Consider the following 27,300-nt stretch of genomic DNA (forward strand, 5'->3'; position numbering starts at 1 on the left):
TACCGAGGCGATATATTGCTGCTTCTTGCGATTTGGATATTATTCTGTGTCGACCTATATTGTATTTTTGGTAGGTAATGAAGTGGAGCATGGTGAAATATAGTAAAGTAGACTGACTACTAATTCAATCATTCAGTCCAAAGGCTTCCCTGCTGCCCAACATGAAACAGCTGTATCATTTGTTCTCACCGAGTCCGAGCTGCCCCTGAAAGAGTCCAGACTGTTTTGTGTACCGGAAGACTTCCTCAGCACCTCCTCATCCGTAATATGTCCGTCGTTAATGCTGACCCCAGAGCTCCCGTGCGCCTCTTCAAACTCCTCCTGGTCATAGTCCGACTCCGTGTCTGGGAGGTTGTTCTGGGACACTTTCCCGTTGACCGGCTGCTGCCCTGACCCCCGGCTGACCCTCTCTCCCGAGTGCCCGTGTCCGTTGGTGAGTGCAGGAAGAGGGGGAGCCGGAAGATTAGGAGCATGACTCAGCCCGTTGGAGGTGACTGGCTTATCCTGTGCGGAGGATGAGGATGGAGCGGCCAGTTGTCCTTCGGCGAACGCGGGCGGGGGCGGCGGGACGCTCTGGAAAACCTCCTTGTCCAAAGGCGCTGAAACCGGAGAGGGAAAGTCCGGCAACGCCACGCACTCGTCTTCGGCGTGGAAACCCTCGTCCACCTCCTCTTCAGCCAGAGGGGCGGTCGACTCCGTCGGGTCGTGGAGGTTTTCTTCGCTGGACAGGGAGGGCTCCAAACCTCCAAAGTCTAACAGTTCGAGAAATTCCGTGGCCACTCGGGACGCCTCTTTTTCCAACCGGTAAATCTCAGCGTCTCTCATCTGCCGCAGCTCATCACGGGACATGTCTCCTCGCAGGGACACGCCATCTTCCTGCTGTTTCTGTAGCCGCTCGATCTCCTTCTCCAGGCGTAGGATCTCCTCCATCTGACGGCTCTCCTCCTCCGTGGTGTCGCCGTGGGACATGGTCTGGGCCAGCCCCTTCTGAAACACGCACCGATGACAACAGCATTAGTCACTTTCCGGTCTGTGTTGGAAGCTGCTTGTCGGGATTTTTACAACAGAAATGAAACTACACACTTCCAGCTAAGCCTGAGTTCATGCTACAAATGACTGAGACAACATTAAACATAAACTAAAAACTTAGACTGTAATGTATTTATGCAGTATGTATTTATTAACTGTTTACTATGATCGTGCCCAAGTATGATAAAACACAAGAGTCAGTTTACCTTCTGACAAGCACCATTCACCATCACAGAGGTCCTAAACAGAAAAAAGTAATGAGTGCAACAATCAATAGTAAACACAAATTCAATGAAACATTATCTGTGATATATATTCGTCTAGTTCTGGTACAGTTGTTGCCTTGAATGAATAATTTACAAAAGCCCATTCATTGCATACGTAGGTGAAGAGGATCTTGATTTCCTATAATGGAAGATGGCGCTGTTTATTTGAAAGCTGCATATAAAAAAAACAGTTATGTGTCACTGGTGACTTTTTTTATCATTACATGGAAGTCTTTGAGGAAGACTTTGGAAGACTTTGGGAACTCAGTAAATCCGTCAAATTCGTGCTTAATCAAAGAGAGTTTGTATATTTCTAAAGTGCTGGTACACAACGTTTGAAAGCTGCAGTGAAAAGTTCTACCTACTACGGGTCATTACCGATTAATATTGGTCCAAGGGTCACATTTGGTTCCTATAGTTCAAAGTTTGGACACCCCTGATTTAAAGACGGCGTATTATGCTTTTTGTAGGTATCTTTATCACCATCTTACACTTCGTTGGTTAGAAATATGAAATATGAAAACAGTTTAAACAAGATCCTCCAAGTGAGATAACATAGCCCCTCCCAGAGCCCCTCCCATTGCTCCCCTTCACTGTGCAGCTGTTTCAATAAAGAGAAAAAAAGGGAAAGAAAAAGGAGAAAAAATACACCGCTCGACACGTGTGACTGTAGTGATGGCGAGTGTTTTCACTTTGCGATGAGAGGATAAACCATAGCAAGAGATTGGGAGGTAAGGAAAGTATTTCCTGGATACGTAGGATCTCTCTCACTTTCTGGAAGCTGTCACTGCCACTGGTGAAGATCCAAAGATTACTCAAAGTTGCGCTAGCAGCTCAAAACACAACTCCTGGTATGTTTATAATGAGAGAGCATTGTAACATGGTGAAAAGTTCTAAAAAGTCAATTTTGGATAATTCCCCTTTAAGAACAAACCAACCAATGAAAATTGTAAAGTGGAGGCTGTGGCTTCTTTTCTGATTTGTTTATTAAATGTCCACCTCACAACAAACCTGCTGTCCGTCTCGGCCGACTTCCGTGTCTCCTCCATCTGCCTGAGCTCCTCCTGTCTCCTCTGCTCCTCCAGAATTTGCCTCTGCCTCTCCTCTTCCTCCTCCCTCTTCAGCCTCTCCTCCTCGATCCGCTTCCTCTCCTCTTCCTCCCGCCTCCTGCGCTGCTCCTCCTCCTCCTCCTCTCTCCTCCGCTTCTCCTCCCTGAGCTGTCGGTGGAGCGAGCGCGCTCTCTGGCCCCTCTGGTGCTTCTGGAGGATGATGGCGGCCGTCCGAATGCGCAGGAAGAGGCGTCTCCAAAAGTGAGCGCGGTAGTTCTTCTGGATGGTGATGACGCTGGACCGGACCCTGTTGTAATGTTTCCTGGGAAAAGAAAAAAGAAACCTGTAGTTCAGAATGAGGAATGGGACAGGCAATGGAATGTAAAAATTTGGATTTGGTCAGAGGTATTTCAAACGGTCACAGCATTCGCCCTGCGTGGCCTGCGGGCGCTTGTGTTTATCCCTGTGACTAAGCCCTGTCACCCACACGCACATAAACACACGTGACTCTCCGAGGCAGACCACCCACAATGCACTGGCTTCCTGACCTCTGACCCCACCTGGCCTTTCAGCGCAGATAGTGTTACATGTACACAGCACAATGAGACCAGTGTGTGGGGGGTGAGGGGACTTCCCTTCGCTCCTGTCTTTAGGATTACACGGAAAAGGCGTAGAATCCACAACTTGAACTCTGTCATCGGAATCATTGTACTGTCCCGAGGGGGCTTTTTTCCGAGGACGCCGTTTGACCTCGAACGCAGCCGCGGCACACAGGTGGGGCGGCGATGTATTACAGGCCTCATGACTGACTGCCAGCAATGATTAGAGAGCATAGAAGTGACTTAGTGAGAATGCTGTGACTGCGGGGTCGGGTTAAGTGCAGCCAGTTGATATAAAGCAAAACTACACAACATGGGGAGGGCAAGTTTTAAGTTTACAATGTCAAGTACATTTAGAAAAAACAACTTTGTGTTTGGTCCATGCATGAGCTCTAAAAACAATTATCTTCCTGTATCTAAATCTTGTGTCTGGGGTCAGTCTCCCCAAGGATCTAACAGAGGTGCACTCTTTTATATGGCTGCACCCTTTGTACCAGGGGATAGCAACAGTGAACCATTGTGATTTTTGTATGCCTGAAGTAATGAGCCACATTACTTATTACATCCCATTGTGACTTATTGCCTATTATTATTATTGCAACAATTGTGTCTCAATATGAATGTGTTTTCGAGCCACATACATATTGTTGTAATGGGAAACAAGTTTTTTATGCTACAGTTTTTTATCTCTTGGTTCATTTTTTAAACAACTTGTAACAAATGTTGCTGTGTGTGCATGTAAATGCTCTTCTTGGTCAATGTTGCTTAAAAGTCTAAGTTTAAAACTGATGATTGTATGGTTGCTAATCTGTATCTGTTAAGCTCAGGAATGAATTGTTTCTATCGAAAGTCAACGCAATGTAGACCGTATAATTTATTATGTTATGTAATATGGAGTAGGCACATACAAGCTTTATTACTTCAGCCTACTCCAATTGAGCAGCCACAATTGTATAGTTTTGAATTTTGAAAGAAAAATGAATGCAAATTGCTCTAATAACAAAAAATAACTAAAAACTAAACAGTGACTGTAGAACAGGACAATGGGGTTTGAGTGTCTTGCTCAAAGACATAATGGCAGTGAGCACAACTGCCACTCCAATTTGTGAAAAAGAGTTCAACAGTCCCGCCCTCCTCAAACCCCACTCTGGATCAGGTACAGGTCATCAATGCGCTAACAATTGACCATTTCAATTCAGGTTTCATTTTAAATGGTAGGATTAAAAATGCTTTTGTAACTTCCCGGTTGAGTTTGTTTCAGATGAATACGGCACCGAAAGTTTAGTGTTTCAAGTTCATGAATTACCACAACTTCAGCAAATCTTTCCAAATGAAAAAAATGACACCACATTACCTGACCATACAACTGACTAATGCCTCTCCTCTCAATCACAGAGAAAACAATCATGAGTACTTGCTCAAACATCAAGAAATACTTTTGCTGCAACTTTACCACATTACTTGTCTTGAACATATTCATTTCATCTTCCCTCCTGGGTTTATTCTCTAATGCTTTGTTTCTGATTGACGTTTCTGATTGAAGTTCTTTGTTTGTGACCTTTTGACATTTTTGTACCGAAAACACACAAAAGCCTACTTCCATGTGTACAGCTTGGATATACGCCAAGTGAGATGCAGCTCACAGTTGACACACCAACAGGCAAACCAGCACAAAGCTCCTCAGCCCAAAACAAGAAATGATCATTATCACAAAACATTTCAGGACTCACTGACTGCAGACCTTGAGGAACGTTTTTTTTTTTTTTTTTAAGACTGACACTGCCCATTATGACTAAGTATCCTGACACAATTTTAAACTACCATGTGACTCTTTGTGGCATAATAATAGATTTTCAAGTGCTTTGAGCAAGTAGATGAAACCACAGGCAAGACACAGCTAGAGGCAAGACAAGGGAAACTCGCAAACGTATTTCTCTTTTCTTTTTTTTTTAATTGGCAAGTCCGAGTTCAAAAAGTGTTCAGAATGTACTGCTTAAACGTGAAGTGTTCCCGCTGTCACCGAAATACTTCTAGCTTGAACTGTGTGTCTGGCATCTCCAGTCCGCAGTCCAATCAGATTGCATCCAGCATCGCATCCGTTCTCTGCAGACTAATCCATGCAAAGTAAAATGTGCTGACGGCCAAAAAGGTAAACACGTGCGAGCAGGCATGACCGTGCGCTCGCCCTATCCCTAAACAAACACTACCAACTGTCACTGCCGCTCAGCCCCCACATCCCACACATCCCCACCTCCTACCTCCCCCGAGCCCCCCCCCCCCCCCCCCCCCCCCCCCCCCCCAGGTGTCCCGAAGCCGAGCACTCACCTTGCCACATAGCTGAGGATGTGGGCGCGAATGACCATGCCCGCCCTGCGCCTCTCCTCCTCCCGCTGCTTCTCAAGCTTCTGCTCCAGGACCTCTTTTAGAAAAACCTGCAAGGGAAAAAAAAAAAAAAAAAAAGAATCGTCCAACCTTCAGAATCCCTTTTTTTTTTTTTGCGGTTAATGCAGAGGGCAGAGAAATGGGAGCATACTGTCGCAGACAATCATTCTGCGCCTCAGCATTTCTCTGCTTGCCTGCTGCTGCTGCAATGGTAGCTGGGACTGACGAGCACGGGCAGAAAGGCAACAGGGAGAGGGGAGAGAGAGAGAGAAGGAGGGAGGGATGGAGTGATGGGGTGGAGGGATAGTGGCAGGCATCCAGATAGAAAACCACACCCATTGTGTTCTTACAGGGCGAGAGAGAAAACTTGGGTTAACTCTTTCCTGACTCCTGATAAACTTGTTTCAGTAAGTGTGACAAAAGCTAGGTTTGAAAACGTTTGAAAACTCTCAAAAGTTGGTGAGCTAATGCAGTCGATTTATGTTTAGTTACTTCGGAATCTGCCGACTTTTCGACAACTGAAGTCAAATGTTACTACTATTTCAGACAAGTGAGGAAAAAATGGTTTGTTGTGCTTTTTTCCTGACATCGGGACAGCACATGTGGACAAGAAAAAAGCCTCTCACAATGCCCACAGAAACCTTCCTCGAGAACAGCACTTTGGGAACTTTCCTAAACAACTGCTGGGTTTACAAAACAGCCGTGTGATATTTTGGAATAGTTCTTATTATTATCATTTTCTTTGGAACACCTACAGTCTGTATAGCTTAAAGTGGTATAGTATCATTAATATTTGATTGTGTATGAAACTGTCTACACAACACTTCAGGGAAATATTGAAAGAGTAAACTAAAATGTTTTTTAAGTATTCATACCATACGCTCTCAGATGTGCTGTTTTCAACATTCATGAAAAGTTTATGTCAGTGCCTTCTTGCTGTGAAGCATGAGCACTAACAGCTGCGTCACCCTGCTGCTCGGTATAGAGGGGACACATTTGACTCCCCTGCATAATGTTTGTACAAATACTTATGTTCATATCTAAAGAAATCTTTCTGCACAAAGTTTGTCAGTGAAAAAGTCTTTTTCTCCTTAGAAATGTTCTCAAAATACAATGTTGCTCAATAGTTGGTTCATGTTCTGGTTCAGGAAGTAAATATTCCATTCAGAATCTCCACAGACTTTTCAAAAAATGTATATAGAAAGAGTTTAAAGGGACTATGCGGAGTTTAAAAATGCTAAAACTAAGTATTTTCCTCCCCCTACATGTTCCAGCCATGTCCTAATGTGCAGAATGAGGTCCGACCTATTCACTACAACTGCCTCTAAAATCCTGCACTGTCACTAAAAAAGTTGTTACTTGGGGCATAAAGTGCCGTCATGCACGAGCTTAATATAGACACTGCAGTAACGAGTAAGACCTGAGGTGGCAGTAGTGAGCATAAAATTACCAACTTGCATCTAGTGTCTTTAAAGACACGACAAAGGCTAACCAGCTAGTAGGTGCTAAGTACAGACTATGGCGGGGATACTTTACAAGAAAGAAATACCTAATACTTAAAAATAGGGTGGTTAGATAACTTTTTTATTACTAAATACATTTTGGATAAACCATGTTTTGGGTTCATTAGTTGTAACATAGCTGATTAGCTGCTATCATTCGTTTAAACAAAATATGTAATTTTTACTATTTACCTTTTTTTAAATTATTATTATTTCTATCAGTTTTAAATGGGATTTTTGCTAAATGGGTGGGACTGTAGAACTCCATAACCCAACACATGTTGACCAGTGTTCACTGTGGTTTGTTTATTGCCTTATTTCGCATTAATTGGACTCATTTATCATGGCACATATGAACTTTCCCCAACACAGCTGCCAACCCTCACTCGTAAAATCATGTCATCCAGGCATTAATGAGAGCGTATTAGACAATATAATCAGATTTGGTCGTTAGCGGGGCTCGGGGATGATCCATTTGTATGTGAATGTGGGCTTATGCGCTAATGCCTTGCCCTTTGGTGGTGGATCAACTGTTATGGTGCCTCGGTGTATGCGCCCCAGATGTTGGCACTAATCAAAGGCGCCCGCAGCTGGAGCCTGGGCCGCTGTGAGAAGAGGAAGCGTCCCTCTCGTCCGTATCCTTCCTGCGTCTGTAAAAAACAAACGGCTCTCGAACACTCACGCTCGGGAGGACAGCGTCATGGCGTCCTAATTCGGGCAACGAACTTCCTCCGCACACAATCGCAGTTGTAATTACCAGAGTATTGTGTGTCAGAACCCTTCCCACAAGCAGCAAAACCCCGCGCCCACACTGAAAAATATAATGGTCAGTGGAGTCAGTGGATTTCGGGATTTACCTTTGTGTCAGCTTTTCTTTAGAGAAGGTAAAACAGTCAAGAAGAGGTCATAATGTTGACCTGTGGTGGAAAGTACTTTTTTAAGAACTCTAAAGAATCTGTGTCTCTAGAAGGTATTCTATCTATAGTAGTAGTAGCAGTAGTAGCAGTAGTAACAATATCACTTAGTATCAGAAAAAAAGTAACTATAATGATAGTAGTACTAGAGGTGGCCCAAGCACTAACAGTAGTAACAGTAGTACTTAGTTACATTTACTTGAATAACTTTCTGAAGTAACTGTGCTTCTTCGAGTACCTTTATCATACTGTACTTCTACTGTACTTCAGTTATATTATATACAAGTTACTTAAATAAATGCATACAATTGATGTAGTTTATGTTTTGTGCACTTTATTCTTCATTTGCTTCTCATAATATCTTTTGCTTCTCATAATATATGTCACAACTGAAATATAAATCAGACTTTAACACTCCAACAGTTACTCGGTACTGTCTGTATTCAAGTAAAAATATTCTTACATTTTTACTCTTAATTAAGTAATCATTTGGGTCACTACTATTTACTCCTACTTAGTAAAGTATCGCTGGGCAACAGAGCCAGGGGGTCCATCAAGGAGTCAATTTACTACAAGAAAATTAAAAATGAGAGTGGGGGCTCATGTGAAACCTTCTTGCCCCGGGCCCCAACATGCCGGTTGACAGCCACGGGTAGTTATGATAACGTAGTGGTGGAAGTAGCACTAGCACTAATAGTAGAAACAATGACTTTAGTTGCTTTGATTGTAGTCAAATTAATATCCAACACAGTGTAATACCTATGTGAAAAAGCAGGGACAAAGTAAGTATGTTTTCTTGAGCCCAGCCTTTGAGCATGTTCCCCCCCCCCTCTGTAGCGCTGATTCTCCATGAAACTGAATCTGTTTGGGCATGTGCGTTGGCGGTTACAAGTCGTTCATATAGGCCCATGTGTTTCAAATCAAACATCCCTGCTCCTCATATACTCTCCCACTCAGCATGACCCAATGTGGATATTACGGCGCAAGAAAAATCCAACGGGAACCAACAAATTTGAAACGTCTCGGTGATTTTACAGCCATGATGGAACCGCAGCAGAGAGCAGGAAGTGCTAGTGGGACAAATGTGGATTTAGCTGATTGAAAGAAACCCGTAAAAGAGCTGTTTTTACATGTTCTCCGTCTCAGCATGGCCTGAACTAGAGTCTTTTGAAAGAGAATGTACTTTCTTAAATAAACTTTACTTGTGTTAACAGTAAAAAAAAAAAGGCAGGGAGGAGACAAACTATTTTAAACAATAGTGCTTCGAAATATTTTTGAAGTACTATTGTTTTACTTGTGCTTAGATTTTGACGACTCCTTGACCTCTTTGCACTGCATGAAGTAAGATCTTTGGTGCCCAAGAATCCAGGCCAAAGCCATCCAAGCCATTAAAAGTTAATCATTGAAGAGGCAGTGAAAGACAGATAGCTATTGGGGGAGGCAGTAGATCATTATTGGAACGGGTAATTTATATCTTTAAGTAAAGCAATTGTTCCAAAGGAGAGTTACGTTGTTTCAATGTTATCTTTCCATCAGCAGCTCTGTGTTTTCAGCAAACTAAGGCGGGCTCGTGCTTACAGTAATTCCTTGTCATGGTCTACGGTTACAGTAAGAGAGTCGATCGCGGTGACAACGTTTAGAAGAAGCGGTGTTGCTTTGTGGCTGGCTGACCACAACCAGACGAAAAAATAAAAAGAAATCCTTAGGATGTGAGTCATGAATGGGTCTTTCCAAAGTAGCCCAATAACATCATTTAGTACACTTTGCTTGTTATATAATTTCTACAATAGAGGCCAAAGTATGTTGAATATTATTTACATATGACTGTCAATAGAACAAAACATGAAATCTCCCATGCATAACACTCTGTTTTCATACAATGTGGCTGACAGAAGAAAGATTTTAGTCTTGATTGTGTAGTTTTTAGTGAAACTGGAACAGGTTTGGGATCAATTAAAAGATTCTGTACCCAGTTTATCAGAAGAGGTAGTGGAGTTTAAACTGTTTAAATATATTGTTGGTATTGGATTGTAAAGTTCCACCTTTGTGATTTAGATTTACCTTAGACTTCCCAAGTTGAAACTCCATCTTAGTTGGATCGTGCAGGGAGAGAATCTCTAAACAGCATTGCCTGTCATCACTCGGGACAGCTCTGTTCTTCAAAATCATCTTGTACCTGTCAAAACACAAACACGGCCCTCATTATACCCGGTCGTTTTGAATGCAAGTTCCCTTCGGAGGCCTACAAAGGTTGCTAAGTAAGTGAAGTGACCCGGTAGCCCTTGAGTTTTTGTCCTCATGTTTGAATTCTCTTTTCAGTCGGGAACAGAAGCTGAAAAGAAGCGTCAGGGCTTTCCTTCCTATCTGTTTTTGGATGCACAGGACGTACTGGACATTCCATTACAAAGGAAAAGGAACAAACGGAATCCCACAATACGCGAAGTACTTGACATTTCCCATGTACATCAGCCATAACTGACAGACTGACATATTACATTTTACCAAAGTATGAAGAAAAACAATGAATGAGGCATCTCCCAATAGCTGCTTGGTTGAAGTGGCTTGATAACAGTGATAATGGTGGAGCAAGTTCTCAAGGGAAAAGTATGTATTTTAGCAGAAAATAAGGAAAAAGCAAGCTAGGGTACTGAACACAAGAGTTTTTGTGTCTTTCTTGCTGCATAAACTTAATTTGGGTAATTACATTTTATACAAAAAAAAAAACTGATGAGATTTGCTGGACTAAAGCCATATTATTTATTTATGCATGTATTTGCCTTTCACTTAACCAGCAAAGTCCCCCTCAGATTCAGAATCACTTGCAAGAGGAGTTGTAGTTCTGGCCTCAGAGGGGTTCCCTATTGTACATGTTTTTCATGGTTGGGGAAAGCAGATTTTGGGATCATTTTTATTCCATTTACTGACCTGCTGTTGAAGTCCTTGAAGGTCCTGCGAACCGGGAACCCAGCTCTCCGGATCTTCACGGTCTCCAGCATCCCCGAGTACCTGAGCTGGTTCAGCACCACTTCTGGGTCGAACTGATCCGGTTTCTAAGAGAAAGAGAGAGACACCAATGGTTATACACTGTACCGGTTCACCTAAACTTAACCCCGGGAGCACGGGCTGCAGGGGTGAGGCCCGCGCGTGAGCCTTCAGGTCTCCCAGTTCAACAGCCCATTGAAATGATGGTACGACTGAGTGATCGCGTTACACCAACACCCTTGTGCGTGTAAAGAAAACACACGGCATCAGAGGAAACATGAAGACGGTTGTGTAAGAGGCGCCTTTCACTCATAATCACCGCCATTGTCCACGGGTCCTGCGCCCTGTCATGCAGACGAGAGCAACTCAAGACGTGTGCTAAATGTCATTATTCAAAAAGCACTACCACGAGTCCCCTTACCACTTCTAATAACTTATGTGGACATGTTTGTGTGAGCTCTCAGTCATCCAGGACTTTTCCATTGGAGTAGAGGCTTTTAAAGTAATTGCCTGTACAACCTCAGCTGAGTTTGTAAGCTCCCACTGTCAAAACATGGCCCACTTAATTCTGTTTATTTACAAAAATGAATTTGAGAGCAGTCATTAATGCATCTCTCCCTAATCCCACACAGTGTACTTCGAGAAATTACAAGTATCTAGTTACTGTGCACCTCTTACTCAAAGCCATTGTCATCTAGAGGGCACACGGGGCCGGATAAGCCTCACCCTACACTGCAGCATTCCCCAAACGTGCCACTTTAATTACAGGCTAATTCTCCCGAGCCACGGAAACATCGAGAGGGGCCCAAAGGAACTGCCACATGTGTCGCCATCACACACAGGGCTGTCTCCAGCTTTGAGGAGGCCCTGTACAAACCATTTGGTACACTGCAATGGGGTGATGCTAATTTAATAATGATCAGAGATTTCAAAGTACTTCATCGCATTCCCTGAGTTAAAGTACAGATACATCAAGTGGAATGTTACTCCAATACAAGTAAAACTAGCTCACTCAAAATTCATATTCCAAAAATAATAATCCAAGTAGTATAATTGATGTGAATCAAAAAGTTTGAAAAATATGAGGATGATGCCCAAATTTAGCACCGGTGCAACAACAAAACGGGGACAAACCTTGTTCCTTGTGGTGAGCCAGTGCTGTGAACAGTAAATCTGCACAGCACCACCTAATGTACGGGAGTGTTCATAGGGACAAAACACGCAGCCTTTTACTTTTTACTGTGGAAACTTTATAGGAATGTAGTGGAGTAGAAAGTAATATGTTAAGTACAGACTGGGTCACTGAAAGGCAAAATACATGTATATAATATAAACTCTTTTTTTTACGCACAAAGCTGCATAATGCACCTTAAAGTAAATTTACCTTGTTACTGAATGATGCTAATATTGCTATGTAATGACATATTTATTATTCACAAACTGCAAAGTATATACAGTCACACAAATATTAACTGAAGCTCCCTCTTTTTGGATTTATTATGAGCAAAGCCATGTGGATAGCTGTGTGATGCCTTCGGTACAGTACTTCCTGTTTCTATTTTGCTGTACAAAGTGTGTTATTCTGCGTTCGCTCTGACATTATGAGCAGCTAGATTGTTGGCTAACGACAAAAACATGCTAAATACTCCTGCTACTGAGCAGGTAGTGCTGACCCTAACCAAGCTCGTGGTCTGGACATGGGTCCCTGGGCGCTCCTGAAAGGCAGTTCCAGCAGCACTGAAGGATAAGTCAAATGCTGAGCAATGCAGGTAAAATCTTGAACTGTACTGACTGGAGGATGTGCATGTTTGTAAGTTTTACAGATCGCACGAGAGGAACAGAATCCACACAGACTGGGAATCGAACTGAAGACCTTATTGCAGTGAGGTTTGAACGCAAACCACTCAGCCACTGTACTGCCTTCTTCCAGTCAGGACGACCCTTCCCTCCGCAGCTAAGCAGAATGAGATAAATATATTGTACAGGAACAGCGTTTGCATGGGAGCAATCATGTCAGGGGATTGGGCCCGCAGTCCTGTCATTCTGAGGGATTAGCAGAGCCAGAGCTTGTTCCATTTGAACTCTCAGAGGCCAGGTGAAAAAACCACAGCCAGCGCCAACAGACAGCACCAGCCAAGAGCCAGGTTTCCAGGGAGAGAACAGAGAAGTATGGACGGTGCTAATTCAATTCAGACACAGTTGGAACAGATTTAAAGGTACACTCCACAGTCCAAAGTACATTTCAGGTTGAAATAGTATATTCAGCACGCCCACAACCACATTTTAGCCCTCAGTTGACTCGTTAAGAATTACTCTTCACATTTTTTGACATAGAAACAGAATATAACATGTCATCAATATTCACTATGTCAAAATCAATCCATGGATCAGTACTAGCTTCTATTGAGAACTTAATGACAACACAATCGTCACTTTAAAGGCCTTGTACTGCCAAATGGAGATTGTTCCTTTTAAAATGTTGTTGTGGTCCTTTTTCCTAACTTTCTTAACACATTCTTGATTTTCCAATTCTTCACTGGATGAGTTTATAAGCATGGTTTGCAACATTCAGGTTAGAAAAATGACCCAGCTATGTTTACAATATTAGCCTCCACTAGGCTAACTGTTTAAGCATTATTGCGTCTTCGTGGTTTACGATTACTCATAATACGCTGCTGTCTCTTTTATCCATAAATTAGTGTAAACAACACACTGTTGGATTTCGTTTCAATTCTTTATTTTTAGTACAAATTATTGTCATTTTCCTGTACTGATAAATGGCAATGGATTCATTTGTATAATGTATTCACTGCCAGAATCAGAGTCTTCCATTAGGTATCATTGCATGTTCTGAAATCGTATGTGCCCAAGTTGAGTTCCTCAGAATACTTTTTCTTAATAATGTTTTTTATAAAGGTTTTTATTAGATGCCATTACAGTTAGTTGGTCTCCACTTTCTCTACTCGTGTCTTTTTTTGTGTGTTTTCTTCTCAGTTTCCAGCATAAGCACCTAGAGCTTCAACTTGGTTATGCTGTGATATCAACAGTCATTAGTTTGCTATTGTTTATTCCTATTGCAAAAGGGCACTTTATCAAGAAAAATATCAAGAAAATCAAGAAAAGGGGTATTTGACAAAGGAGCACCGCTGTCAGTGTGGGATGATAAATAGCTAGTTCCAGAAGCAGACAGGTCTTATCTTGACATTCCTCTGATGCATGGAGATCAGCCGAGTATGAGCCGGGCCGCTGCAGCTGAAGTGGCCTGCCGAGACCTCTGACCTCCGCAGCGAAGAGGCTAAAGCACTAGGAATGCTCTGGTACACAGTCCTTTTTATGTCCACAAATACAAAGACACTATCTGGCCCAAAAAGTGACCAACGTTTCTGAGTTTCTGACAATGACGGATGAGGTGGGAAGTTTTGGGAGAAATGCTTTTGCGCCGCTAAACCATAAAAAACACTGTAATGTGAACGCCGTGTTTAGACAGTCGCACCAACATAGAAACAACAGGGCTAAAATGTATCGGAGTGGACGGAACTATGAATAGCGTTGAGAAAGGTTAGCGTTTCCAGGGCGGGTGACCTTGACAAGTCCTGGCTCGGATCCTGAATGTTTTTTTTTATTTTTTGTGTGCGGTGAAATTCGCATGACCTACCTTGTCCATGTTGGGTTTGATGCAGCGCACAAAGAAGGGATTGGAGGCACTTAGTGTAGCCATCAGCGAATGAAGGGAATCCTGCAACAGATCAAACACAGGTTTAAGAGCAAACATGAGAGGAGTTCATGTGGGATTAGACGTGAATGCAGATTTTATTGTGCAATGTATTTCTTTGGACGTCTGTTGGACAACAAAGCTGGATTGAATGATTTAAATGTTTCAATCATTTTCAAAATCAGCATACGCGTATCGTATTCTCCGGACTATAAGTCTCTCCGGAGTATAAGTCGCACCAGCTTTGGCAACTACATGGGCCCGGAGGCGTAACTGTACTGTTTTACAAGCCTCTCCCGGTGTAACAGGCCAGAGTATACCCCCCATCTGGACTACACCCGGGGTTAAAGGGGCCGAGGCCATTTCATACCCCGGGTGTAAAATGGCCTTGGCCATTTCATACCCCGCAGTATAATATGGCCAAGGCAATTTCCTACCCCCCCAGGCCAGATTATACCCCCAATTATAACAGTAGCTTAGGGTGATAGAGTGGGTTGTCCTTTAACCGGAAGGTTGGCAGTTCAAGTCCATGCTTCTGCAGGTACAGGCTGTTGTTGTGTCCTTTGGCAAGACACTTTGCCTACCTGTGCATGAATGAAGTATGAGTGAGTGAGTGAGTGAGTGAGTGAGTGAGTGAGTGAGTGAGTGAGTGAGTGAGTGAGTGAGTGAGTGAGTGAGTGAGTGAGTGAGTGAGTGAGTGAGTGAGTGAGCTTATAGTTATTATGGTAATTCAAGGCATACAAAGTTCACATGTGATGCAATATTAATAGCTGTATGCCTTTATGTTATTACCAATAGCTACATGTTCACATTTCAAATGTCAAATATGTGTGGCGCAATCATTAACATGCACTGTCCCTACCAAATAAACCAAATAAACATCTGTTCAGATTGTGAAAAGTTAGAGGGGTATATTCTGGCCCAGGGGGGTATAGTCTAGCCTAGGCTCTTTTATACCCCCGGGTATAGTTTGACCTAGGCCATAATAAACCCGGGTTTAATATGGGCGGGGGTTAATTTGGCCTGTTACACCGGCATTACGTTGTTGAAGCGCTCATTTCTAAACTCGTTCCTGTAGCTGTGGCCATCTTGCTTTTAGCCCACGATGAGCTTTTTTTTCCGTTTTCTTTATTGCAAAAACAGTAACCTCCACTTTTCGCCAGTCCCTCACAAGTTTGTCGCTCATTACAAACTTTCTTTCTATTGCTCAAGTACCGTTTTTTTTTTTATATCTTCAGTGGTACAGGAGTAGCAGATACTCGCACACAAGCCTAGAGTGCCCTCTAGCAGCCGTCAGTGTGAAAATAACAAACATGTGAAATTATACATTTTCATATATAAGTCGCATCTGAGTATAAGTTGCACCCCCAGCCAAACAATGGAGACTTATAGTCCAGAAAATACGACAATAGTAGCCCCTTAGAATCATTTACCAAGGCATTGACCTTATGTTACAATAATAATACAACATATAAATCATCCTCTATGTCACAATGTAATATAATCAACTAATACTGAGACATTTGCTAGAAATTAGCCACGTTGCCAACTTTGATGGAGCAGAGTGGTCCAATCTCAATAGCCCCTTTCTTGCAAACATGTGATCTACCAAATCTTGTGGTTAGTGATGAACATCGTGATTGTTGCTTGTAGAATCAGCCACTCCTACTTTCTGTTCAAAACACAGTAACATCTGGGACCGAGCTCACAGCAAATCATTTCCCCCCCTGAAGTTTGTGGCACAGTTATTTGCCCATTTGTACATACATTGCAAGTGCTTCAAGTTATTTAGCATTTAGCTGGAGCGCGTCTGTCACTGCTTGTAAAATAAAAAACATATTCTCTCAAATGAACATGTAACAAGCGTGAATTTAACTTCTCTCGCCATTTAGAGCTCCGCCTGTTGATGCAGCAGATGACCGAGGTGTTTTTCAGAACTACGTGCGACTTTTGTTAGTCTTGGCTGGCCAGGTTAGATTACAAAAGTCGAATTGCAACAGCGTCAGAAGATGTTCCGGAAATCCTGGTGAATGTCCCGCGGAGGGCACATGTGTGAATTTGGTTATAATGTCTATGTAGAACTTAAAAATCACACTACTGAATTTCATATGGCAAAGACACTTAATCTTACTGAAGGAAATTGGTCGTAACACACTTCAGATCCACCCGGCGAAGGACCCTTGAACCCAGCCTCGTTCTTTGTCCTCCCCCCTGCCTCAGACTGTCTGTCTCCATCTAGGCCTGTCCTGGCAGAGCAGAGCATGATTGGCCCCTGGTTGGCCCCTCTCTGCCCGGCCATCAACCCTAATCCTCTGGCTTTAGGAGCTGTAGGCCAGGGCACGCTGCCAAATCCTCCCCTGCCCCTTCTCTCCGCACTGCAGTTAGGACACACCATTCGCAAACCGCATTTAACAGCAGCGATGCACTCTGCGTATCACACTGAAGGCATTGTCCAATTCCTCATTTCAATCTTTCTACGCTGCCCCCGCGCTGACTTTTCTTGTGTCATGATACAGAGATGAATGTTATGAATCCATTACATGTAGCACGGGAAGACAATTACCCTGTTGTCTCCGATTCTGAGAAACTGAAAGTGACATTTGGCGCAGTCTCACCCTGAACTGTGAGCTGACAGTGGGCTTGCGTCGGGCTGTTCCCATCTTTAGGGTCTCGTCTCCACTCCTGCTCCCCACGCGCTCGAAAAGGTCATAGATGAAGTCAAGCCTGCAAACAGAAAACAAATCCAGAGTAAGAACGTAGGAACTGTATTAACCCTTTTGTCGTGTTTGGGTGAGGAATGTCACTATCCACCTGCTGTCTTTGAGAATAAACAAGATGTCATCACGGAAAGTATCTCTGTTCTTCTCCAGTATCCCCCGTACATCATAAAGCACCTGAATAACAAACACACATGTCAGTGCAAATTTGTCTACAAAATGCAATCAGTTTGAGAGCTGAAAGGTTTCACTTTAATAGTATATGGCCCTGACAGCTCACGCATGCTTTAAGCATTATTAGAGGGATATTTCAGGATTTTTGACATTAGTTATCCAGTGTTGTTGACTTCTTTAATTTTTATTTCATGCAGTCCTTGTATTTGAAGAGTTTAGTGGTGCTAGGCTGGTGCTAGGCTAGTGCATGTCTATGATAACTTGTAGCCTGCATTAAAAACTTCTTCAAAATCATCGTGTAGTCCTCCAAACGTTGCCATATCTGATTTGTAGAAAGCTCCTTTGTGAATTCCACATGTAGTAATGCCGGCCGCAGGTAAACAAACTACTGTAGATCCGGTAAACTAGCAGATCACTCCGCCGCTGCGTAGCTTACAACCAGGAAGCTGATGCAGCTTAAATATAAGTTATTTTAAATGCAAAATGGTTATATTTCAAAAATTATTCAGTCAACACAGACATTTATATGCGTAGTCTGGTGTTATAAGTGATTTGCCTCAGGTTCACCGTGATTGGGTCAGACTGTTTTTAATGCAGGCTACTTGTTAGTCTCCAGAAATCAACAACACTCTGGAAAACAGATAAATGAGGCACTATGTCAAAAATCCTGAAATATCCCTTTAATGTGGATATACAGTATATATAGTATCTCACTTACAAACAACATAAGCTATTTATGAATGCTTTCTTATTTAAGTCAGCCCATATGGTTAAAATTAGAAGTGTGTCAAAAGTATCTCAATCAGCTTAAACATACAGCCTCTGTAAGCACAGATAATAGCCTGTATATGTATTCTACAACTAAAACCTCTCATTTTGCCTCAAGGCTAACTGTATTATGGACCACACATGTAGCGTAGTTAAGAAAAATACCACTGTCACTGGAAAGTAAGTTGTTAATTTACGCAGAAAGCATTCAGTCTTTGTGCATGAATGCTATGCAGTGTTATTGGAACGTCAAAATGCCGTATATTAAATTTTCCAAAACACTTTTATTGCAATTTTCCTCCCTTTGTGAAATCACTATGACACACAAGACATTTTTATTGCATGCTATATTTCATGTAAGAGATAAGTCCCATTGTTTGCTGTAAAACATGTTAGTGAATTAAAGCAGCACTTCTTTGGCACCAGCGGGATCATAATCAAATCTTTGGGAGGAGATGCATTGCCCCGGCGAAGTCACAGGAGTTTGAGATAACAGAGGAGGCTTTGAGGGAGAGATTGGGAGAGGAGGAACAACTGTCTGCCCGGGCTGCCTGTGTTCTCCGGACCAAGTCATTAGCATACACGTCCATGCCAGGCTTGTGACTGCGCTGCCCCGGCCCAAACTGAGGGGACTTTGTTTCAAGGCTGTCATCTTAAAGCCATTCTTTATCAACGGCTAATCTACTTCTACTTTAGCAGCAGTCAGCAACTTTCCCCCAGACCCAGGAGTAAATCGCTGTGCAATGGTCATAAAAATGAGGCTTTCTCGAAAAACAAAAACAAAAATAGTCAAATAGCACTTTATAGGATAGTAGTAATAGCATGGTAATGGGATAGGATGGTGATAGCGTGGAGGCAGGACACACATGTAATTCATTTCATGGTAATATGGTTCACAATGACCCTAACTCAGAGTGTAACTTTCCAGGAAACTAGAGTGTTTGTGTTCCCTTGGTAATAAATATGTGCCATCCTATTCCTATGTTTTTACAGTCAAGTCAAGTCAAGTCAAGTCAAGTGTGATCCATACACATTTTTTTCATCAAGGTCCTCAATAATTTAAGGCACACAGGATAGTTAGTTGTTTTATATAACCCAAATAATTCAAGCCTTTGCAGTACCCTCCCAAAGCACAAAGACTCTGCTTTGCGTTTCCCCCGGACACAGTGATATCCTCCTCCGTGTCTAACTCCCTGTGGCATCCCTTTCAAATGTCTGTCATCAAATAAGCAAAATTCAAGAGAGAACGTTCATTCAGCTCCATGTAAAAAATAAGATTCAGGATTTGCAGAGTCAACAGAAGCCTGTTTTGGCAGAGAAGATCCAACTGGAGAGCCAAAAATACCCAGAGTAATTCATTTAGCGTACAGTTTTTGTGTTTAGGGGGTGTTAATTACCTCTCCAGCGTAGTGCTTAATGCCAAACTGGTGGTCAGCCACTCGAGGTTTCACGTAGTAAGGGTTGGCCTTTGGGAAAAGACAAAGAATGTTGTTCATTATACAAAGCTAATCAAAAGGCATCATCTGGGTAACACCACAGAAGTCCAGAGTTCAACAGACAATTGGCATGCTATAAGGGAGGTTTCTCTTACAATGCAGACATGATTTTTTTTCATGTCATTGAAGCACACATGAGCTCCCAGACACGCAAAGGTCGAGTAGTTCTTAGGTGTCCCTTTAAAACCCTCCTGTTTCTGTCAGTCATAGCCCTGTCTGGTTTTCTGAGAAGCTCCTTTCTCCGCTGCACAAAGCTGATCAGGCTGGAGAATAGGCGATCACATTTCACTATTGTTGTGATTGCATGTGAGAGCCCTCTGGGGGCGTGTTCCAGGCCTGACAGACTATTAACGTAACACCAGCAAGTGGTTCACAAAAGTGCAGGAGATTTAACTCTTCCAGGCTGTCTGCGCCGCTGCAAAGAGGTTTTCTTTCAAGGGACTTAAGGGGCTTTGATAAAAGGTTGTTGTATAGAGTATGTTTATGTCTTATGTCTGTCTGGAAAAAATATGTATGTATACTATGTGTGATGTGCGTGAGAGGGTCAGCAACATTAGCAAGAGGTTTAGTTAGTACTCTCAATAAGGGTTGTTTTGACTGTAACAAATTAAGACATCCTTATTAGACTTTAAGAAAACTTGTGTAACAACTGTATTGGGTCTTTTGTTAAAAGTAGTTGAGTTGAGTTATTCGTAATTATTTGGTTTGTTGGCTGCATGGTTTAAAGGGGCTATGCAAGTTGTCATTTTTATACTCACTACTGCCACCTCAGGTCTTATGCATAACTGCAGCTTCTATATAAAGCTCGTGCATGACAGCACTTCGGATCGAATGCATAACTTTTTGAGACCCCTGACAGTGCAGGATTTAGAGGCAGTTGTGGTGAAAAGGTCTGGGCTCATTCTTCACATTAGGACATGGCTAATGTGTAGCATTTTTAAACTCCATCTAGTCCCTTTAACATGGTCGGCACTGCAACAGTTTCAAATGCCTTTGAAATCTATGTCACTTCCTGTCAGTGTCACAAAAATGGCCAAACTGAGGAAAGCTGGGTACAATCTCTGGCAAATTGATATATAAATATATAAATTAAATATAGTTGTGTTATCTATGTTTTAGCAAAAATTGTGTCTAATGTGTCTAATGCACTTTAAGAAATGCTTTAAATTAAAAAATCAGCCTGCTGTAGGTTACGGTGATTTTATTGTCATTATACAACTGGTATGAGAAGAGAATTGTATTTGCATTGTAAGTTTGTACATAATTCACTCCAGCCCCAGCAGCCCTGGGGGGTGCACTGACAAGTGTCATTTTTTCAGGCCACAATCAGGTTCTAAGCTCATTGACTTGGGTCTGAGTTTTCAAATGCAGAATCCAATAACAATGAGATTAAATAGGTACTACTTGTGCAAGTGTCCTCAATATGCAGCTTAAAGAACTTTTGATGTGGGAACAAAACTTTATTTGTGCATATTTGACCTTTCAGTGACCCAGAGGCTGTAATCAGCATAGCGCCTTCAGTGGCCTCTATGATGCTCCAGGATCAACTTTTTTTCACCAGAAAACCTACGAAACAATTGATGGAGCGTTGTATGTAGAGGCCGCCGTGATCGAAAGTAAAGGTGCCATACTAACCACCCATACAGCCATTGGGTCACAAAAAGGACAATTATGCACAAATATAAAAAAAAAACAGTTGCATAATGCATCTTTAAGGCATCCCATGCAGAGATGCCTTTTTTAACTAAGTCACTGATTTACTAAACCCATCACTGATATCAGTTAAGGCTTAGAAGTAAAAGTCATAGCAATAATGTCCAGCTGCCTCTGATTGATCACAAAATTCCATACGACCCATTTTTGGTGGAGTGTAAACAATATCAAGGCACTTGTAGTATTTTGGGCACATACTGCGTGTCGGCTGTGCAGTTTCTCCAGGAGGGTGTAGTCCGTGCCTTTGGGGAAGCGACTCTCTTCATTAATAAGTGCCAACATGCCCAGTTTCTAAAAAAAGACACAGAGAGGGGAAGCATTAGCAGGAACTCACCACAGTCATGACCAAACTAGTTACAAACACATTGGGCACATCTGGCTCGATTGATAACAACAATAAACATCGTAATCCTTTCTGTGGTCGCAACAACAAAGGCTTTAAAACAAAAGGAGGTGCAGTTTTGGGATGGATCTTATTTCCAGAGTCACGCCAAGGCTGCTTCAATCCCATTTTTATCGCCACCTCAGGATATTCAGGGGGCAGGGCAAGTCTACCCAAATCTATCTTTGTATCATTTCCAGAAATATGGATACAGAGAATATCAATTTCCCCGGGGAAAGAAGTGTCGCTTCACACAGTGCAGTGGAGCGTGTTTTTTATGTCCCATTCCAAGGAACACAACTTCTCTAAGCGGCCATGAGTACCGTATTTTCCGGACTATAAGTCACACTTTTTTCATAGTTTGGCTGGGGGTGTGATTTATACTTAAGTGCGATTTATATATCAAAATATATTATTTCACATGTTTGACATTTTCACACTGACAGCTGCTAGAGGGCGCTCAAGGCTTTTGTACCAGTATCTGCTACTCCTGTACCACTGAAGATTTTAAAAAAGGCAATCGAGCAGCAGAAAGAAAGTTTGAAGAGAACGGGAGACACCCTTGACAGGCACTGGCGAAAAGCGGAGGCTACTTTTACTGCAATGAAGAAAACGAAAAAAAGCTAATAGGGGGCTAAAAGCTAGATGGCCACAGCTAGAGGAACGAGTTCACAAACGGGTTCTTGAACAACCCGCGCAGTTACGCTCCCAAGCCCAGGCTGGTGCGACTTATACTCCGAAGCGACTTATAGTCCGGGAAACACGGTATGCCAAACTGACTCCTGCTTATTTTTTTCCTTTCTTTAATTTCTGTATTTTGTCAGTGTTTTGGTTTTTACCACTTTTTGATGTATTAACCTCTAAAACACCCAAATAACCAAGCGCATTTTCTCCAGTTTGGCTCAAAAATAGCGACAAAAACAAGGATGAAAACACAACCAAAAAGTGACATAAACAAAGAAGCAATAAAAGAGCGTATAAAAAAAAGTGACGACACGCAAAAAAAAGAGTTGCAAAAGAGAGACAAAAAAGCGATGAAAAACCAACAAAAAATGAGAAAATTAGCTTGGTTAAGGCGGGGGGTTATAAGGTTAATGTATACATTTACTGATTGCAATAATACCCTTTTGTGCGCACTGAAATTAGGACTTTTCTTTTCATTTCTTTCTCTGTATGATCTTGTGCTTCTTCTTCAGGCTTTTGGATATGATAGCTCTGTTATGAATAAATATAATAATCTTGCAGTATAGGGCTTGGACAGCTTTATTTATGAATCACTTTGTTCTATTATCTTAGTTTCCACTCAATTTTGTTTTCTGTTTTTGTCGACGTTGAGCCTGCGTTTCAGTTCAAACCACTTCCACGGAGGTTGCGCTTATTTTAACCGATAAAATAACACAAATTGTCTTCATGCCCGACTTCCAACCGCACACGCTGGTATCCGTTACTGTGCACACAACATGGGGGAAACCTAATTCCATAATGACAGGCCCGGAGAATGCACGTTAATGTAAACAGCGCTCGGCGTCTGGGGCAGCATTTCTCCGGTCGGCGGTTAGCGGTGCAGACCTAGCGGGGACTCGGCGCGGCCTGCGTTACCTTCTCGATGAGATCCAGACACTCGGCATTGTCCATCCAGTCTATGGCCTCCCACTGAATGCCCTCCCTAAGAAAAAGGGACAGAGGCAGGGTATAAATATAAACAACGGAGGGAGACACAAAGGGTGAATTGTCCAATGAGAACATGTGATTAAACGGGCCATGTCCACGCTGTCGGCCCCATTATACACACAAACAACTGTCTGGAGGGGAGAAGCTGAGGCCGAACTACTGGCAACGCGCCTGTTTTGCCAAGAGAGGAGACACACACAGCCTCGATTTATTGTGGAGTCTATCAGAGATTGAGACTGTATATTATTCCCGAGACACAATATCAGATCTGGGAAAATGAGGGATTTTTCCACCCTCGAGTGGACAACTGCCGAGGGCTATCTTCCCATCAGTCGAAAGATTGGGAGTTTGTTTGCCTCTGGTCCTGCTCGAAAATGTTTCTTCGACTTAGCCAAAACAATTTATCGGTTTTAAAGTGGGTCTACAAGAAGGTTTTCTCAGGAACTACAGTAATTCTTTATATGGATACACTGCCTGACCCCAAGTCGCCACCTGATCTCGTACTCAATAAAAGTCTTCCTTTACAAGTTTAAGGTCCATGATCACCTGTTGTATTCCAGCTGCTCCAGGGAGAAAATGTGCTTGTTGAAATACTCCTGAAGTTTCTCATTGGCGTAGTTGATGTTGAACTGTTCGAACCGGTTGACCTAGAAAACACAGGGTTTTTTTTTTCTGCACGTTTAAAGCCACTAAAATGTGTTGGTTTGTTTTATATCCATGATGTAACTTTGGGAAGCGTTGTCATAGAAATACCACAATCGCATACCTCAAAATTCTCAAAACCGAAAATGTCCAGGATGCCAATGGACTTGAAGTTTTCTTTGCCTTTTATCTTCTGGTTGATCCTCATTATGATCCAGGAGAAACACTGGGAGTAAAGTGCCATGGCAACCGAGTCCCGGGAGTCGACGGCCTGCGAAACCAAGACAGTTGAGAGAGATGAGCGTTTCCATAGACACCAGGCCACTATCAACAAGAGAGACATCTGTGGCATGTGTCCACAACACTACACACCATAAACATATTTGATGAGATGGCAGATGCAGTGAGACGTGTTACTTAACAGGGCCTTGGTGAAGTGCTGTGTTTTGTCAGTGTCTGTCTGCGGGCTGCAGGTACGGGACAATGACTGTTTTCACAACAGTCAATCACTAACATTTCATAACAGTGATGTACACCACACAACATCCAGAGAAAACACAGACATGTCACTGGCCTCCATGAAATCGACCACACAGATTATTCCACTCAGTTTAGGAGACAACTCCTGGCATAAATCTCATGTGGATGATGAAGTGTAACAGGAAGTTGTGCAACAATATGGCAATGACAAAACATGCTGTGAATGATCTAAAAGTTAACAACTGGATTTGTATAATGATCTTGTATTCTTGTAATGAAAATGTGCAGTTTATTAGGTTTTGTTGATTCAAAATGTAATAAAAACTTTGGTGTTATGCAAAGTACGACTGCACAGTATGAGAAAAAAATGTGTGTTTCATAAGTAAATATTACGATAATAATGTTATGAAATTTAAGGGCCTATCTCACCAGAGGGGGCGTCGCTATGTGACTCGGATTTCTGATCGCGCTCACCAAATTACGCAACCGCGACGTCTCGGAGATGTTGTTGTGGAATTTGTAATTAACTGAAGACTAACTATTGTAAAGAACCCTAACCCTTCTCAGTTGCAGAGATGTCTCTGTAAGTTCCCCTTGGTATCCGACAGGTCTCACATTGCAGGGACTTCACATAAACGTCTCTGCTAAAATCGAACCTGTCCATTTTCACAGAGACTCCCTGGAGACTCATCTTATCTCCAGGGGATGTTGCGGAGACATCTCTGTGACCAGTGGTGACTCGAGTCAGCAACCAACTAGTCACTCTAGTATACTACGCTAGTATAAATGAATCTGAATCAAGGCCAGTGAGATAGGCCATTTACTAAACCATTTTAACAGACCAAATTGAGGCTTCTTATGGTATGGATATTGCGTCATCTAATACTTGATGATATATTGTGTAGTCCTAATGCAAACGATAGCTGTCCTGTATTACAGCCACACCCAGGCAATCTGATAATCATTATCACATCTAAGTGTGTGCCCAAACACATTTTCTCTCCAATATATTATTTTTCAGTCTATTTTTCAGAATTAGGCAGGCGGGCCCGACTGTCTTCAAGCTTGCACCTGACAGTCAGATAGCCACATTTTAGCACTTCTCATAGATCAGAGAAATGACAGAACATACCTTCCAGCTGGACCCAGGTATTATTTCACCGTCTGCCATTAGCCTTTCAACCAAGCGCCATCTGTTTGAGCGAGTGTGTATATATATAAAACTTAGGCTTGCCAGCTCCGCTTCCTTACAGACATTGTGCTCAAAGAGAAAACAAAGCACGAGCGTGGCAGATTGTACTGTACGGGGGGCAACAATCCTCCTGGGTTTTCTGGAGCCATCAATCACTCTTAGCCGTCGCCACTTGGAAACTCAGCGAGTGTGAACCGAACGCCGGTGGCTCCAGGATAGTCGTCACAGGAGTCAGAAGAATGAGCATTTGTCCGGGACGTCCAGAGTGGTGGGAGACGGTGGGGGCTGACAACGGGCACTACAGGATGGCTGACCCCTGACCACTGGGAGAGGGATTCTTACAGATTTACAACACAGGGAATAATGTGCTCTGTGAGGAGACAAGCTGCTTCAAAGGCCAGCCACTGCCCAAGGTCTTTGTCCAGTTATGAAAAGCTCAGTTGTGCATCTGCAGTAAGAGTGGAGATTCACTCTGCATACACACTGACATGTATGCAAATGTCTATCTGTGTCAGCCCAAAACTATGTAACATTCTCTCTTTACACAATATTGTATTCTCTAGTAGTTAGTGTGCACTGTTGTTTTGTCTTCGGGCAAGACACTTGGGTAAAGTGAATGGTGGTAGTTTTATTATTATTACTTTATTTATTGGTTTATTTGGTCCGGGCCTATGAAAACCTATGATGAATACTTACTATCAGCACAATCCCATGAATAGCACAGTCCCAACTTATTTGAGATGCATTGCTGCCATCCAATTCACAGAAACAAATTGCTCATGAAATAGTAAAGTGACTTGCTCTTACTGAGTTATGAATAAAACATGACTGGGTGATTTACTGGGCCCCCTCTGTCTGGTGCCCGGCTGCGCTGCCTCCAGCGGCTGAGACTTTCACCTCACCCACACTCGCTGGTTTTGTATTGTGCTCTCTGACTCCGATCCCTATCACGATGGCTTTATTGTGCCTTGGATTCTGGCAGACAAAAAGCAGGAAATGGCCGGGAGTCACGCAAGGGATCTGGAGAGGCATGTGTGTGTGTGGGGGGGGGGGGGGGTTGTGTGTGTGCGTGTCACCCCGGGATAGGGGCAGCAAACAGACTTCTACTGTATCCCAGCGCTGTTCGCTCAAGTGACAACTGAAAGGTGCTGAGGTTCCGAACAGATCCTTGCACCAAAGTCAAGAGCGCAAATCCAGTGGTGACAAATTTACTTTTGTCAGCTGCTGGTTTGACAATCCCTGAACATGAGCTACCGCTAATCCCACTACTAGCTCTTATTTCCATTCATGCAACCCCCCAATGCTAGAGCATGCTTTACAATGCAACACTTTAGGGACAATGGTTAGTTTGAACTCCTGTCAGCTAATGTTAATCATATCACTGTAAAACGCACACACAAAAAGGTAAATATGGGAAAGTTGGAGGCTTTGATCACTTGGCTACCTTATACACAGGCAGTGCATTGACGGCTATGTGTATGTCATTAACACTGCGAAAGTTACTTTGGGATTGTGCTGTCTTATCTGCTGTGGCTATTTTTGATCAAGCTGGAAAGGCATTATTGGAAGGCAAGGTATGGGTAGTGTTTGCAGTTTGAGGTAACAACAGTATTTCATTCTTTATAATAAC

General features: G+C 42.7%; 1 protein-coding gene across 1 annotated transcript in view; it reads right to left on the reverse strand.

Moving 5' to 3' along the window:
• The window catches only part of myo10l3 (myosin X, like 3), a 61,764-nt gene that overhangs the window by 8,366 nt on the left and 26,098 nt on the right, over positions 1–27,300 (reverse strand). The window contains exons 12-25 of the mRNA XM_079562758.1: positions 24,123–24,269; positions 23,903–24,003; positions 23,285–23,351; positions 21,502–21,594; positions 19,492–19,560; positions 17,247–17,329; positions 17,051–17,159; positions 14,379–14,459; positions 10,667–10,791; positions 9,803–9,917; positions 5,269–5,375; positions 2,307–2,666; positions 1,236–1,269; positions 190–987 (exon numbers count right to left, since the gene is read on the reverse strand). Coding sequence (XP_079418884.1) covers positions 190–987; positions 1,236–1,269; positions 2,307–2,666; positions 5,269–5,375; positions 9,803–9,917; positions 10,667–10,791; positions 14,379–14,459; positions 17,051–17,159; positions 17,247–17,329; positions 19,492–19,560; positions 21,502–21,594; positions 23,285–23,351; positions 23,903–24,003; positions 24,123–24,269 — 2,289 coding nt within the window. The remainder of the gene's footprint in view (positions 1–189; positions 988–1,235; positions 1,270–2,306; positions 2,667–5,268; positions 5,376–9,802; positions 9,918–10,666; positions 10,792–14,378; positions 14,460–17,050; positions 17,160–17,246; positions 17,330–19,491; positions 19,561–21,501; positions 21,595–23,284; positions 23,352–23,902; positions 24,004–24,122; positions 24,270–27,300) is intronic.

The sequence above is a fragment of the Gobius niger genome (assembly GCF_951799975.1).
Source record: "Gobius niger genome assembly, chromosome: 9".
NCBI classification, from domain to species: Eukaryota; Metazoa; Chordata; class Actinopteri; order Gobiiformes; family Gobiidae; genus Gobius; species Gobius niger.